We start from the raw sequence: 16,111 nt of genomic DNA, 5'->3' as shown, positions 1-16,111 counted from the left end.
CTACGTTTCCCGGGCCGCCATCACCCTCCCGCCCTGCACTTGACCAGAAGGCTGGGAGTGGAGTGAGCCAGGTGCCTCAGGCCTGACCGTCAGGGGACAGTCTGTGCCTTTGAAAACTTGTCCATCCCTGCCTGCGTGCTTATTCAGAGGTAAAAAGAAATCATTTTTTAAATGTATGTGGTAAGTAGCTGGTGCAACGGTCTGCTCTGGGGGAAGAGAGGAGGAGGATTTCGTAAACTCGTTCCCAGATCGGTTCTGCTCTGGCCTGTCCAGCCATGTTACTCCAGCGTCAGTCCGTCACACTGCAGCACAGACGTCCATCGCGTGCGTTCCAAGACGAATTCTTCCTTCGAGTCCTGCCTCAGACCAAGTGTCTGCGAGGCGTCTGGGCCTGGCTGGAGGGCAGGAGTTTCAAGCTCAAGAATACATGTGAACTCCTGACGCCAGCCTGTCCCGGCCCCACACCCATCTCTGACCGAGTGCACCTGCTCTCAGGGAACGGCACCCACAGGGCTGGGTGTGCATCAGCCCCTCCGCTGGGCCCGAGCCAGCTGGGCAAGCAGCCTGGGATGGTGCTCCGCCTCGGCGCCTCTTCCCCCTTTAGCCTTTACTACCGGCTGCGCGTGTGCAGCCGAGTCGGACATATCCGTGACTCCATCCTCTTCCGTCCCACAGACGGGGGCTTAAACAGCACTTACTGCTCACGGTGCTGGAGGCTGGTGAACACTCCAGCAGATTCGTCTGGTGAGGGCGTGCTTCCAGGTTCACAGATGGCCACTTCTCGCCATGACCTCCAGGGGTGGAAGAGAGAGAGTCGTCCAGGGTCTTTCATCAGGGCATTAATTCCCTTCCTGAGGGCTCCCTCATGACCGCAGCCCCTCCCAAAGCCCCACCTAATGCCACCACACCGAGCATCAGAGCCCAACACGAATTTGTGGGGGACACAAATACTCAGACCATAACAGTATCCTCTCTTAGGCTTCATTTCTTAGAAGACAGGGACAGCACTGGGTACTTTCACACACACGCCCCTGAGCATTCCATCTGCCAGAGGCATACAGGGATCATTTCAGGGACTCTGCCACAGCGATATCTTCCAGCTGACGGCTGCTACAGTTGATCGCAGCTACACCTCAACGCCGAGATCAGGGGCACGGAATGCACGGAATGCACGGAAAAGGACAGAAAACACCAACACAGTGGGAAGAACAAAATGAACATGGGCGGGCGCCTGGGGGGCTCAGTGGGTTAAGCCTCTGCCTTCAGCTCATGATCCCAGGGTCTTGGGATCGAGTTCCATGTCAGGCTCTCTGCTCAGCGGGGAGCCTGCTTCCTCCTCTCTCTCTGCCTACTTGTGATCTCTGTCAAATAAATAGATAAAATCTTAAAAAAAAAAAAAAAAAAAAGGAGCCTGGGCTTTGGAGCCACAGGGACTTGGTTCAAACTCTCCATCTGTCACAAAAAGCATGTTTCTCTACCATTGAAGAGACTGTGCAGAAGCTCCCTGTCCCACACACATGCTGGGGGCCGCTCCGAGACTGTTCCACACGGCAGAGAGCTCTGACAAGCCTGCACCCCTGGAGGCCAAGAAAGCCTCCCTCTGATGGGCTCCCTGCTGGCTCCATCTTCAGGTGTACACAGTTGATGCTTCCCCAGCCTGTCCCCTTTCTCAGGTCACCTGAGGCCAAGGAGGGCTCTTGGCACCATTGGGGCTGGATGAGAGTAGGTCTGATCCAGAGGCTGGGCTGCCAGACCACACCTGCGCACAGTGCTGGCTCCTTCAGTCCCCGAGGGCCTGCAGAAGTCACATCTGCCTGTCAGCACGAGCTTGGACTCCCTGAACAACCCAACTGGGCGGGGACAGTGGGACAGAGGTGCCCCCTTCCCCACACTGGGCAAGGCACGCTTCATATGAGATTAGTTCGCAGTCTAGGAGGCCCTTCACATGTAAGCCCTCAAAGGCTTAGCAAATCCACACCAAGCTTCAGGAGGGTCCCTCAGTGGAAAGCGCTGAGGAAGGGATCCTGACCAGAGAGCCCGACACGGGCTCCCGACTGCCATCTTGGGTCAGAGACACAAGTGCTCCCGGCACAGTGCACCCAGCGCGTGGCTCACAGGACACACAAGTCTAGGCTCCACATGGACAGATGGGGCCTCGGTAACAGACGGAGACACACCTGGCATGAACGCCAGCTGGATTTGGAGCTAAGGCTAGTTGCTAAAATATTCTGGAAATTCATAGATCTTCACCCGAAATGACCTAAAAGCAATGTGCGGTTTATCACTGCAGTGACCACCAGCCACCAGAAAGGCAAGTCTTACCCCTCGGGGGCTCTGGCGTTCCTGCAGCTGCCCTGCTATGGGCTCAGCCAGAGCTTTCCCCACCATGACTCTTGGTGTAGAGGCATGGGGCCCTCTCCAGGGGATCCCACAGGCAGCTGATGACGGGTCCTCCCGTGCGGTGGCCCTGCCTTCCTTTGACAACACTCATCTCCCCCTTTTCCAAAGGGAAACAGGGCACAGAAGAGTTTAAGGCCACATCGAAGTTGATGTGTCCGAAGTGGGGGCTCTGACTGGAACCCACAGGCCTGAGCCCGTGGGGCACTGCAGCTGTCAGCATCTCCAAGGACGCCGTGCCCCTCACACAGAGGACTCCCGTGTTTGCAACCACCGTGTTTCATTTCTTTTTTTTTTTTTTTTTTAACACCAAGGAAACGTTTTAATAAAACTACAGAAACAATGGTTATAGTACAGAATTTTCATGAGCAAAAAGATACACCATGTTGTAAGTACTTACAAAGTTACAAACCATTTTTGCTTCCTTAACATTTTCCATATTTTAAGTTCATACATGAAGATGATCAGATATACCATTTTGGGGGGAAGGGGGGCAAAAAGGTGTATTTATCATCAGCTAGATGTGCTCACTGTATGCTCTGTTATTTATATGCAAGGCCCAGGTGACTGGAAGTGCAGTTGTCAGGCATTTTAATAAACTGGACAGCCATATGTTTCTGCATGACAAGGCATCTTTACACAGGAGCAATCAGGAGAAAACAGGAAACAGCCAAGCACTCTGCACTGCAACACGCCACCTTAACAGCTAACCAGCATTACTCAACTGCTACACAACTGCGCCTAGTGCACAAAAATACACAAGAGAAGAGATTAGAATTGTGTTTGGTAAACAATCCTTTCAAAAAATCAAGTCTTTTCACCTGAAAAGTCTTTATACAAATTTGGGTTCAGATTACCATTTAGATCTGAAGGTAAATAACATATACAAACAAATTTACACCGACTTTTGTAGGTTTTTAATTTTAAGGAATGAAGGCAATGTTGAGTCAATCTCTTGACAGCTTTAGGCTGTGTGTAATGGCTGCACACGTTCTGTTTCTTTTTATTAGGCAATAAGCAATCACATGAACAATTAGATGCATAGGGAGGACCCCAAATGGCTTTTCTCTGAAGTAACCATTTTAAAAAATACAAACTAACTCCTACGCCTGGGGGCCGAAGCTGCCCCTGGAGAGGGGTTAATTTTCACAATGGGCAAAACTGATTAGGTAGCGAACGCCCTTCTCCCCCTTCCCCGGAACACACTTACAAACTTCAATGGGGGCAAGTCCCATCTAATACTCTGAAAACCATTCCTCATTTCATAATTTGCCAAAGTCGTATGCACAACTGCAAGAGGAAATAAACAGAAATCTTTCAGCAAAAACAAGCCACAGCGGATGGCTCACCTCGTTGGGCCAATCCAGCACTCAGGCTAATGTGAGCTTTTAAACATTTTATGGAAAACAGCTGTTGGGCTTTCTCTGGAAAAGCCCACAAGGTTTGGTAAGCCCGAAGGCGTAAATCTCTGACAGGCGGAGCACCCACCAGTCTCCATGTGAACCAGCACATTCCTTCAAGCGCACAGCGCAGGGACGCGAACCGTCTTCACTTCCTGACGCTCTGCACACACGTCACAATATCCGGCAAAAGATGGTTTCTGTTTTCCTTGGTGACCTGTGGGAAGAAGCAGGAGAGCGGGCTTCAGAGTCCTTTCTCTTCCTCACTCCTCTGCTAGACCGTGTTCTCCGGGAAGAGCCCGAACAGCCCAGAGAGGGTGCGGCGAGTTTCGGGACTGAGGGAGGCGGCCCAGCTGGAGGTAAAGGTTCAGGCCTGCCAGAACCCCAGCCCCAGCTTCTGCAAAGGGACAGCTTGGACCACGGAAGCAGGTTGGGTGCTTTTCACCACAAGTCCCTGTTGGGGCTCTGGGAAGGATGATGGAAATGCAGAGGGGAAGCGGCCCCTGTGTGATCAGACCTGAACAGAAGGAAGTGCCTGAGTGAAGCCAGGAGAGCTGCCTACAAGGCGCCCACCAAGAACGGCCGCAGCGCGGCCATGAGTCACACCCCGGATTCACAGAAGGCCCAAAGGCCAGTGATCTACTCTCTCCACGAACTCAGAAAAACCGAGTGTGGTGAGGCGCCGCTGGCACGGGTCAACTCCACACGTGCAGGAAGGGGAAGCTAGGCCCGGGAAGCGTGGGGACATCCCGAGATCTCAGAGGCAGCTGGGGGCGCAGTACACGCTCAAACCAGTCAGTCTCTAGACTCTGGAGCACTCTCTCTAGTTCCCGCCCTTAAGCAAAGTAACCAAGGGCCTATTCGAGCTCTACCCCGTGATCTGTTTTTACTCTTCTTTACTAGTGCAGTCCCAACGAGTACAAGGAAAGCGCTCAGACACCACCTGGAGCTTTGGATGGGGGGGTGGCTCCCCAAGTAAGGGCAGGGCCAACACTCCTGCTATCACCATGGCCTTCCTGATGGGCAGCCCCCCAACATTCACCCACTTACCACAGGGCGTCAACTAGAAACTGAGCAAGATGCCAGGGACAGAGGGAGGACTCCATGAGGAGCCTGAAGAGAAGAGTGGGACAGACAAGGCCAGTGAGAACACCGACGGTCAACGGTCCAGGACAGAAGGTCTGGAGAGGCACATGGGAGCCGGGACGGGCGGGGTGACGAAAGGCTTCCATGCGGGCTATGCCCAAAGGTCACCCAGACAGAGAAGGACCCAGGCAAAGAGCCATGCGAAGACGAGTGAGCGCATCTGTGCAGCCATGGGTCAGTGCTGCGGACCCTGAGAGGGGAGATGGGCCAGCCAGCTGCCGACTGCATAGCCGCCACTGTGAGCCCGCCCGCCTGGCACAGGGCAGGTGCTGGATGACCGTCCCATGGGGAGAGGCACAGGGGCATTATCCCCATGGCTCCCCCACATCCACTCGCCCTCCTCTAAGAGCGCTGGGACTTCTCCCAGGGAGACCACACAGTCTAGGAAACTAGCTCGTGGTCCCCATGTGTGTGGGCTGGGCCCTGGAGATCCAGAGCACCTGACTCCTGAAAGGGGCGAGCTCAGGAGCCAACAACTGCCCCCCCCACAGCCGTCTGTCCAAGGACAGGGTGCACCTGTCCTCACCCTGTCGCTCCCTGGCAACTCTGGTCCCACTGAAATGAGGACCATCAGCTTTGCCTCCAGCTTGACAAGAAAACACCACACAGCCCGGCAAGGCTCTTTGTTGCTGTGTTTGCTCAAATGATCCAAAGTCTGCTTCTGCTGTTTGCATTCAAAGAAGCGCGCGCGTGTGGATGTGATGGGAGGAAAGGGGGAGACAGGCAAGCATCAGCGGTGGGAGCTCAGCAGGGTTGCTGCGGGGCTTGTGGCTTCAGCAGCAGAGAGCAGATGGGCCACTAGTTCCCTTCCCTGAACCCCGACCTCAGCAGGACACCAGGCTCCGCCCACAGGGTCTGGGAGTTCACTGTGTGCCTCAGAGGGAGGCCTCCCAGGTGAGGGGCATCTGAGGTCACTTTCCTTCTCAGCAGCTCCTCACTGCCTCCAGAAACTCAACATTTACGAAGCAGACGTGGAGCCGGCAGAGGGGTGCGATTTCACAGGTGTGGGGCTGCAGAGGTCATCAAGAGGAGCCCCGAGGAGCACTCATGTACCACGCAGGCACCATCCCGTGCTCCCGGGATATCCTCTCCATCGGCACCACGAGCATCAGGCAGCAACTAGTCTCAGGACCCAGCCTGAGGTGAGACACGCCCCCTCCCTCTCATCCGGGGGCTAGTGAGCCCCTGCCCCACCGCTGGGAGCTGAGGGCTCCTGGCAGCGGCAGGGCATCCTGTACGCACAGATGCTCTCCTAGCCTTGGTTCCACAGAAAAAAATAACAACCGAGAAAGATACATTTTGGGAATGTTTTCATGTTAAAAATTAATGAATGCAAAACTACATTAATATTTGGCTAACTCCCCGCCACCACCACCTTTGATTTCTCTAAGATGATTTCTGAGAATCACAGCAGTTAGAGGTGTACTTGAAACTGTCGACAGTGTTCAGTTACAGACGCGCTTGTACTCCAAAGCCAAGTTCTCGAACTCGAGAGTGAGCAGAGCACCACCTGGCCTGCCAGGGGCCCTTCTCTGCATGCACAACCCGTCTTGTAGTCAACCACCAAGGATCTGGTTCTGCAGAAAGTCCTTCCCGAAAGTTGAGCCCCTGCCCAGCACGGTGGCCCTCGGTGACTTGGTGACACATAGACCCTGACTTCCACGGGGACCAGGGCATTTCATTCATCCTGTGTCTAGCATACGGGGGCAAGGGAGTGGTAGCTCAGGAAATGTTTATTGAAATCTAAGCTTAACCGGTCTCTGAAAATATCTGAATATTATCTCTGAAATACAGCTGAGTGGTAAAAGATTATGAAGGCCCTGACCATCTCAAGCATCCAAGTTGCTCTGTGCAGTCTGCAGGGGCCAAAGGAGGGCCTGAGAGTTCCCAGTCAACAACCTGGGCACCAGGACATCAGAGAAGCTGTGACTCTCTGGACACAGGCATATGCAGGAAAAAAATGCCCCTAAGTGCCTATACACGACATGCAAGAAAGCAAAACAAAACCGCCTATTTTCCTTGAAACTATGGGAAGGAACTTGACAAATTCCTAATAAGCACAGGATTACAGAAAGAAATTTGACAATGCTTGTTGTAAGTTAACACATATCAAAAGTAATAGCCTGTTTCATGCTGTCTTTATTTTATTGAACCTAAAAATAAGCAGATTCCTGAATCTAGTCCCGCTAGCTCTGTTTTTTCCACAAAGGTTAGTTTCCAAACCAAAAATTACTTTCGTGTTGTTTCAAGTAAGACTTTGCCTGACCCAAGTTTACAAAGATTTACTGCTGTATTTTCTTCTACAAGGCACAGAGTTTAGCAGAGTCTGCTTCTCGCCCTCTGCCCCTCCCTGCATGCTTGCTCTCTCAGATAAATAAATTAATTAAAGAAAAAAAAGGAGCTGTAGAGTTTAGTTCTTACGTTTAGGCCTATGATCTACTTTGAGTTAATTCTGGTGTATGATGTAAGGAACCAACTTTCCTCCTTTGCACGTGGATATCCAGTCTCCCAGCACCATTTATTAAAAAGCAATTCTTTCCTCATTAAGTTGTCCTGGCCCTCTTGCCGAAAATGAACTGATCTTAGATGTAAGGATTTATTTCCGGACTTTCACGCATCCACGTGTCTAGCCTTTGGCCAGTCCTATACTATCACGATCGCTGTAGCTCTGTGGTCGCTGTAGCTCTGTGGGAAGTTCTGAAGTCAGAAGCATGAAGTCAGAGTCTCCCAACAGTGTTCTTTTCCAAGACCATTTAGTGGGGTCCTCTGCATGTCCGCATGCATTTTAGGATTCACTTGCTTGTCAGCGTCCACAAACACCCTGCTGGCTTTCGAAGCAGAGCTTAACAGACCCTCCCTCACTCCTGTTATCTACAGAAGTCCACAGCATCAAATTCCTGGTGAGATAAAAATGCTTTATGCCTGGCTTGATGAAAATACCCATGGCAGGAATGAGCAAGGAGAGGTCTACGAATGCCCAAACTGGAAGGAAATCAGGACCCAGTTCCTGGTACTCTTGTGATCTTGCATTCCACAAATAAAAAGTAAAAGCATAAAAACTGCTTTATGGGAAAAAAAGAAGTATAAAGGGCTTTGAATTCACAGTGGAAGAGATTTTAGTTGTAGTAAAATTTTATAAAGTAGAAAATCCAAATAATTTCTAGCAATGAGATATTTTTAGCAAAATCATCTGAATCATCCCTATCACCAAAAGGGTTGTGCCAGAGCACAGGCCGTGCAGATGGACAGACAGAAGTCTGAATCCCAGCTGTGCCACCTCCTAGCCGAAGACCCTGGACACGCTGTGCTGCTTCTCATGGATAAAACACAGATTGCAGCTCTACCTCAGCAGGTACTGTGAGGTCTATGTGCCCCGGTGATCTCCTGGACCAAGCACAGGACCTTAGTCCAGGTGCTTAGTGCCTGGTGCCCACAGTGGCATCTAAGTCAAGGCTCCAGGCTCCAGCTGACCCTTCTGGGCCCTCAGCAGATAACGTTTGCCAGCATTTCCAGCAAGCAGATATTTCAAAGGAAATCAATGAGACAAGCTTTCTAAATGCCACTACAACAACAGAACTCTTGTCTGTATATGCATGTGCACGTTTTCACACGTCTGTGCGTGCTTGTGGTAGGAAGGGGCCAGCACAGGTATTTTCTTCATGTTGCTACAGAACCAGGGAAACAGTGCACACAGCTCTTTCTAGTCATCTTGATCCATGATGGGCTTTCTATCTTGCCTCTACAGCATTCACATGCTCAGACAAACAAATATGAAATAAACTGAAAACATTTTTCAGTGGCCCCACTTAGAGACTGGTAAACTCTACAAGACATTAGAAACAAAATTAACCAAACTTCTGAAATAGAAACATTTTCAGGAAGGGGACTGTCAATACCCATACCCGCACCATGATAACAGAAGCTCCTAAATTACCAAGACCATCCTCCAATGACATAAATGTTAGATCTTTTATTATAGTACCACAAGTCCCTGAGGCTTTTTTTTTTTTTTTGGTGGGTTTTTTCCCCCAAAGTCTGCTCTTTGTCAGGCAGTTTCTATTGTTCTACCTTCAACTTTACCGAATATTCCCTTTGTCCATCTCCATTCTCCTGAGGAGTCTTCCACAAACTTTCTCAATCAATCACTGTATGTTATAGTTCTAAAGTTTTTCTTTGATTTTTACGTCTTCTATAGCTTTGCTAAAACTGAGATTTTCTATTTTCACTTGTTTCCAGCATGTTTGTAACTGATCACTGAAACACTTTCATCATGGCTGTTTCAGGATGCCCGCCCTGTAATTCCAACATCTCCATCTCCTTGCTGTCGGCACGTGCTGATGTTTGTTCTGTTCCAGTTGCTTGTCCTGGTGCCTGGTAGGACAGGCGATGTTCAGTTGTGTCTGCTGTGCTGTCCTCTGGCTGCGCTTCCCAGCCAGTGTGCCTTCTACTTTCCACCCTCCAGGTCTCCTGATGTTTGGTTTATATGTAATGTCCAAGGTTTTCAGCTCCGCTTGAGAGGAAGGATAGGGAAAGTGTATCTATTCCACCTTATGTGGAACAGGAAGCGTTCAGAGGGTTTTTTCTGAAAAGGAGTGCTGTTTACCGATGCTATCAGTAAGTCTAGGTAACAGGAGTACCTCAGTGGAATCCTTTCCCTCTTGAGTTCAGTCCCACGACCACGTCCTAACATGCTCGGTTGTCAGCACGGGGAGGCGGCCCTCCCCATGCTACAGAACTTACTTCCTCACCTGCTATGCTCTTCCTTCTTTTCTCCACTTCCTCCTTAAAAACCCACCCAGGAACCAGGTCCCCCAGGCCACTTCTCCCCACAGAGTTCTCTCTCTTCTCTGCTTCCGGATGTTGATGTCACATCACCTACGTCTCTCGAGGGAAGGGAACATGCTTCTGCGGTACCTTGGACCAAATGCTGGTTGCATAAGCTGCTCTCAGACAGGGTTCAGAGAACTTCCCTGCATATGAGAAAGGGACAGGACCAGGAAATAGCTAATCCCACCCCTGGACTTGCAATAAGGAGAATGAGATTCTTCATTTGTAAAAGGGGAAGAGAAAGCCCACACCAGCCTGAAAGGAACACAAAACAGATAAGAACAATGGGGCTTATGAGCCCCTATCTCTCACATAATTAACCCAAAGCTAGTCACTTTATTTACACATCATTAGGAACAATGATTACCTTGCCTGGAGAATAATTTCCAGTCCTAAGAGAAAATGAGCTATTATCTTAAGATACACCCGTTTTTTGTTCCTGGATATAGCAGCCGCAGCCCCTCATCCCATCTAGGACTTGGAGATGACACTGGTTTGCAGGGACGGCCAGTCTCCGGAGTTTACGGGCAGCAACGCCCCCACCTTCCAGCCTGGAAGCCACCTGGCCTGAAGATTAATGGTCTTTCCTCCTCTCTCACTCTACTTCCACAGAAACTCTAGAATCACAACCAAAAACTCTAACCTTGAGGCCGTGTAAAGTAAGAGATGGCGTGAGCAACATGAAACTCTGAAGACAAGGCCCCCCAGACTTCGGAGATGTCACGTGACTTTCAGGGTTCTCAGCACCTTGGGCAGCTCCCCCCGGGGTCAGCACCTCCCTTCCCAAAGGCCTCCAGCCCAAGGGCTACATCACCCCAGTAGTGGTTTTCTTTGCCCTTGTCGATACATGCTGTGGTGATTAGCTGACACCGGTGGGCCGAGCCCCTCTTAGACTGCACGATCCGGAGGGCACCAACCTGGTCACTCCCTGCCAGCATCACCACTTAGCACATGGTGCTGCTCACTTCTTACTAAGTAAATGAAGGCAGACAGGCACGAAGTTTTCCAAGTCTGGCTGCTCAAACCCTAACATGGTTTACTGCCGCAAGAGCACCCCACGATATGCTGGTGATGACACGTGGATGCCCCACAGGGCGGGAGAGCCACAGTGGTGGCATTTTAGCCAGTGACGTAAGGTGCTTGTGGTACCGGGCGGGTGGCACTCACTCTCCATGTCCAGGTGGAGGTGCCCAGCCAGCCCGACCTGCTCTCGAGGCGCTTGTGGGCCTGTGAGCTGTTACACTGGTAGTGGGGCTCGGCAACAGGCCGGGCTCAGCTGGGAACGTGGCTCTCTCCCTGACACAGATGAAGGGGCTCAGGACAAAACAACGAGCTAAGAAGGCCCTGAAGAGACAAAGGGGAAAGGACATCATGTACGTGGGCCAAGTGCCAGCAGTGCTATCAGAGGCCCAGGCGCTGGCTCGGGACATGGCCACCAGCTGGCAGGACGGAGCCTGCCCTCACTCACACGTGCTCCACCACACACCAACCCACTGACGGGCACCCGGCAACCGCTTGAGGGCTTGTGAAAGCACACCGCTGGGCCCAGGCCTGGGGCCCCACTCGTGAGGTCAGGGCGGGCCTACAGCTCCGTGCGCCCCCTGGACCTGCGGGTGAGGCCTGGGCAGCTGCTCTGCCTCTATCACCTGGCCTGATGCGCTCTGCCCTGGCTCTGCCCAGGAAGGCAGAGGGACTGAAGAAATGCGTTTTTCATTTAAGCGTAAGGAGTCACAGGTGGCTGATGGCTACCACCCAGTGCAGACGGGGCATTTCCACCCTCGCTGGCCATTCTACTGTGCGGTGCTGCTCTCCAGCAGCTGGAGGCTGTGTTCCACGCTGGGGCCACAGGGAAGTGCGTTTTGTCATTGAGGACAGGCAAAATGCACGTTCTATATATTCTTAGAAAATCAGACTCACCTGGATCTAGCCTCTGAGGGGGGAAAATGGTAATTCAAAGCAAAGGTACATTTCAAAGCCTCCCCCATGTCTGAGGTCACCGCCCGTTTTTTTTGTTTTTTTTTTTTTTTAAGATTTTGACAGAGATCACAAGTAGGCAGAGAGGCAGACAGAGAAAGAGAGGAAGGGAAGCAGGCTCCCTGCTGAGCAGAGAGCCCGATGTAGGGCTCGATCCCAGGACCCTGAGATCATGACCTGAGCTGAAGGCAGCGGCTTAACCCACTGAGCCACCCAGGCGCCCCACCTGCTCTGTTTTTATAGGCACAGGAAACCAGCTGTACTCACACTGAACACCTGAACGTCATTTCTGTTTCTGATTTCTTCCACGAGGGCCAGCGGTTTTCCTTTCGGTATTGGGATCGTGCCCAGGACAACAGTCCCTGGGGTGGCCAGTGTCTGACGAACAGCCTGGATGAAAGGCTGACTGAAGAGCTCCATCTTCCCGATCTCGTCGATGATGCACACTCTGTGCTCTGGGCCACTGCTGGAACCTGCCTGAAGATGACAAAGACACCCAAGTCATGTTAATAAGCAAAGGGCCCCGGGGTCCTACTCCCCAGTCACTCATCAACTAAGCTTTGGAAGGTGGGAGACGACTTCTCAGTCTACAGGGGACTCCCTGGCAAACAGATCTGGGGGAACTCCCTCGGAAACTGCAACAATCAGAAAATTCAGTTTCCCAAGCAACCCAGGTTCCTGGCAATTTTCACTCTTCTAGAACGGTTCCCGTAATAACCAAGCTTTGTATTTATATACGCCCAGGAAATAAACAGCACCCGCATGCCTCAGGTTTAAAAGAAATGAGAGAGCAAGCCTGGGAGCCCTTATTAGTAAAACTGGCCTCTTTTTGTGTGTGGTTCTGAGTTTCGGGAGCCTCCCTGTCTGGAGGACGTAACCGCTGCATGCAAATGCCTGTGTGGTTCACAGTGTGCACTGCGAGGGCTGGTGGAGAGAACTGAATGGTAAAAGGAAAGGGGTCCTGTTTAGAAGAAAAACAAGTGAGCAGGACTATGCCATTTTAACTGCAGATTCCCTTTCTAACGACTTCATCCCTCTCCTTCCTTCCAAGCCCCTCTTGGAACAGGTGCAGCAGCCAGCCTCCACGGGCCCCAGGGCCTCCCAGCTCCTTTGGCTCCCACCCTTGCTCTGACACCTCCTACAGTTCCAGGGCTGGTCTCTGTGATCAGCAGAATGGTGAAGGGATGGCATGTCCCCCTCTGAAATTAGGTAGAAAAGACCTCTGCGTCCAGCTTGGTCTCAATCTCTCTCTCAGATCGTTTCCTCTGGGGAAGGCGAGCGCCATGGTGTAAGTAAGCACGCTCAGAAAGCACGTAGTAGGGAACAGAGGCCTCCTGACAACCGTGAGAGTGAGCTGGGAGGCGGAACGTCTCAGTCAAGCATGGGATGACTGTAACCTCATGACTGAGCCTGAGCCCGAACCACCCGGCTAAGTCCTTCCTGGACTCCTGACCCAGGAAAACCATGTAAGATAAAGCCCATGGTTCTAAACTCCTCAGTTATGCGGCCCTTTGCTCCATAACCACTGACCACTAACATCCATGCCTTCCCTGGAAAGCCTTCCCAGAGAAAGCTGACAGGACTCTGAATGGTCTTGCGGCAGTGGGGACACAAAGGAACACGTAACTCTTTGGTGAATGCTGAGTGACAACACATTTTATGTATCTTTGTATAAATGATGACTCTGAAAACTCTAAAGCTGATTTTTACTCCAGTTCTTAGATTCCATAAATAATTACATCAGTTCATTCTCAGAATGTGTGGCTGAGTTCAACCAGATCTGTCTCCTACTGAGAATCCCGCAGTTAGAGTGTGGTGTGGCTGGTGGGGTACACATGGCAGCCGGTGAGAGACAGGGCTGAGTGGCAGGTCCTGAAGCCTATAAGGGACACAGAGGGCTGTGCGTTCTATCCAACAGCCGAGGGATGCTAAGCCAAGGATGGTCACGGGTTCTTCCTGAAAGGCTGCTAGCTGTGTGGCCTCAGGGACAAGTGGGGAATCTTTTGGAACAGACGATGTGAGACTATGGGGTCCAGTCTGAGGCAGTTCCTGAAGGGAAGCATTAGAGCAGTGGTTGTCAAATTTTATGTAAGGGGCACTCTTCTCATCTGCCGACTTAGTATCACACACCTATTTTCCCACTCACTTCACTAGCAGAAAGGCCAGGAAGGGGCCCACTGTAGTCATCCAAGAGCTGGTCTCTATACTTACTCAAACTTCCGTGTTTCTAATGTAATGCATTTTTAACTTTAAATTGTATCCTGTGTGTGTGGAGAGGGGTACACATGCACGCCCACACATATACACGCGGGCATGTACCCACGCATGCACACACAACCCACACTTACGACGTTTCCCCTTCAGGGGCGGGACAAGGTCATATTCATCTTTTTCTTTCCCACGGAACTGAGTGATGCAAAGCTGCGCCAAGGCAGCTAGTGCACCCCACTGATGGGGTGAGGGAGGAGAGGTGAGCACCTATGGAACCAGTCACTGTCATTTCCAAATTTTTTCTTTGAAAATGAATGCCAAAATTGGGAGAAATTTAAAAAATGGTCAATTACCAGCTCATCAGCATAAAAACAGATGATCCCAAAAGAGCAAGGCATTCCAATGAGCTCTGACCAAGGAGTACTTGGGGCATTCTGCTGCCTCCAGAAACTGGGACTAATGGTGGATGTCATCTTCCCACAGGGCACCATCCAGAAGCCAAACAGAACTCTATCTGGCACATGAAAATGATAGTTTGAAAGCAGTCAATTCGGACAAAGAGAAACCATATGAAGAATGTGTGTGATTGGTCTGAAACCTATGGGATCTGACAAAGATGTTCCTAAGGGAGAAATACATTGCCATCCAAGCCTCACTCAAAAATACTGAAAAATCCAGAACACACCAGCTGTCTTTACACCTTAAAGAACTGGAAAATCAACAACAAGTTAAGCTAACTCCACACACTAGAAGGGAAATAATCAAGGTTAGAGCAGAGATCAATGAGATAGAAACTAGAGATACAGAACACATCAACGAAACTAGAAGCTGGTTGTTTGAAAGAATCAGTAAGATCGATAAGCCAATTGCAAAAGTAATCCAAAAGAAAAGTGAGAGGACCCAAATTAATAAAATTATGAATGAAAAGGGAGAGATCAAGACTAACACCAAGGAAATAGGAACAATCATCAGAAATTATTCTCAACAGTTATATGCCAATAATTCAAGCAACCTAGATGAAATGGATGCATTCCTGGAAATGTATAAATTTCCAAAACTGAATCAGGAAGAAACTGACAACCTGAATAGACCAATATCTGGTAACAAGATTGAAGCAGTGATCAAAAACCTCCCAAAAAACAAGAGTCTGGGACCTGATGGATTCCCAGGGAAACTGTACCAAACATTTATAGAAGAAATAATACCTACTCTCCTGAAGCTGTTTCAAAAAACAGAAACAGAAGGAAAACTTCCAGACACTTTCTATGAAGCCTGCATTACCCTGATCCCCACACCAGGCAAAGACCCCACCAAAACGGAGAATTTCAGACCAATATCACTGATGAATATGGATGCCAAAATTCTCAACAAGATCCTATCTAATAGGATCCAACAGCACACTAAAAAGATTATCCACCGTGACCAGGTAGGATTTATTTCTGGTATGCAGGGGTGGTTCAACATTCACAAATCAATCAGTGTGATAGAACAAATCAGTAAGAGACGAGAGAACCACATGGTCCTCTCAATTGATGCAGAAAAAGCATTTGACAAGATACAGCATCCGTTCCTGATTAAAACTCTTCAAAGTACAGGGATAGAGGGAACGTTCCTCAACTTCATAAAATCTATCTATGAAAAACCCACAGCGAGTATCATCCTCAAGGGGGAAAAGCTGACAGCCTTCCCACTGAGATCAGGAATACAGGAAGGATGCCCACTCTCACCACTCTTGTTCAACATAGTACTAGAAGTCCTAGCAACAGCAATCAGACAACAAAGAGAAATAAAAGGTATTCAAATTGGCAATGAAGAACTCAAACTCTCTCTCTTCGCAGATGACATGATAATTTATAGGGAAAACCCAAAAGACTCCACCCCCAAACTACTAGAACTCATACAGCAATTCAGTAAAGTGGCAAGATATGAAGACAATGTACAGAAATCAGCTGCTTTCTTATACACTAACAATGAAAATACAGAAAGGGAAATTAGAGAATAGATTGTTTACTATAGCACAAAAAAACCATAAGATAACTAGGAATAAACCTATCCAAAGAGGTAAAGGATCTGTACTCGAGGAGCTACAGAACACTCATGAAAGAAATCGAAAAAGACACAAAAAGATGGAAGACCATTCCATGCTCATGGATCAG

At 49.9% G+C, this 16,111-nt stretch overlaps 1 protein-coding gene across 1 annotated transcript in view; it reads right to left on the bottom strand.

Annotated features, from left to right (window-relative positions):
• Positions 1 to 2,743: 2,743 nt before the first annotated feature.
• The window catches only part of NTPCR (nucleoside-triphosphatase, cancer-related), a 39,188-nt gene continuing 25,820 nt past the window's right edge, over positions 2,744 to 16,111 (bottom strand). Inside the window, exons 4-5 of the mRNA XM_045087257.1 lie at positions 12,012 to 12,221; positions 2,744 to 4,014 (exon numbers count right to left, since the gene is read on the bottom strand). Coding sequence (XP_044943192.1) covers positions 3,946 to 4,014; positions 12,012 to 12,221 — 279 coding nt within the window. The 3' untranslated portion in view covers positions 2,744 to 3,945. The remainder of the gene's footprint in view (positions 4,015 to 12,011; positions 12,222 to 16,111) is intronic.

This window comes from Mustela putorius, unplaced genomic scaffold (genome assembly GCF_011764305.1).
Source record: "Mustela putorius furo isolate JIRA1106 unplaced genomic scaffold, ASM1176430v1.1 tig00001075_pilon_pilon_pilon, whole genome shotgun sequence".
Taxonomy (NCBI): domain Eukaryota; kingdom Metazoa; phylum Chordata; class Mammalia; order Carnivora; family Mustelidae; genus Mustela; species Mustela putorius.
Note: the sequence above shows the minus strand (reverse complement) of the source record. Positions and strands in the feature narration are given on the sequence as shown.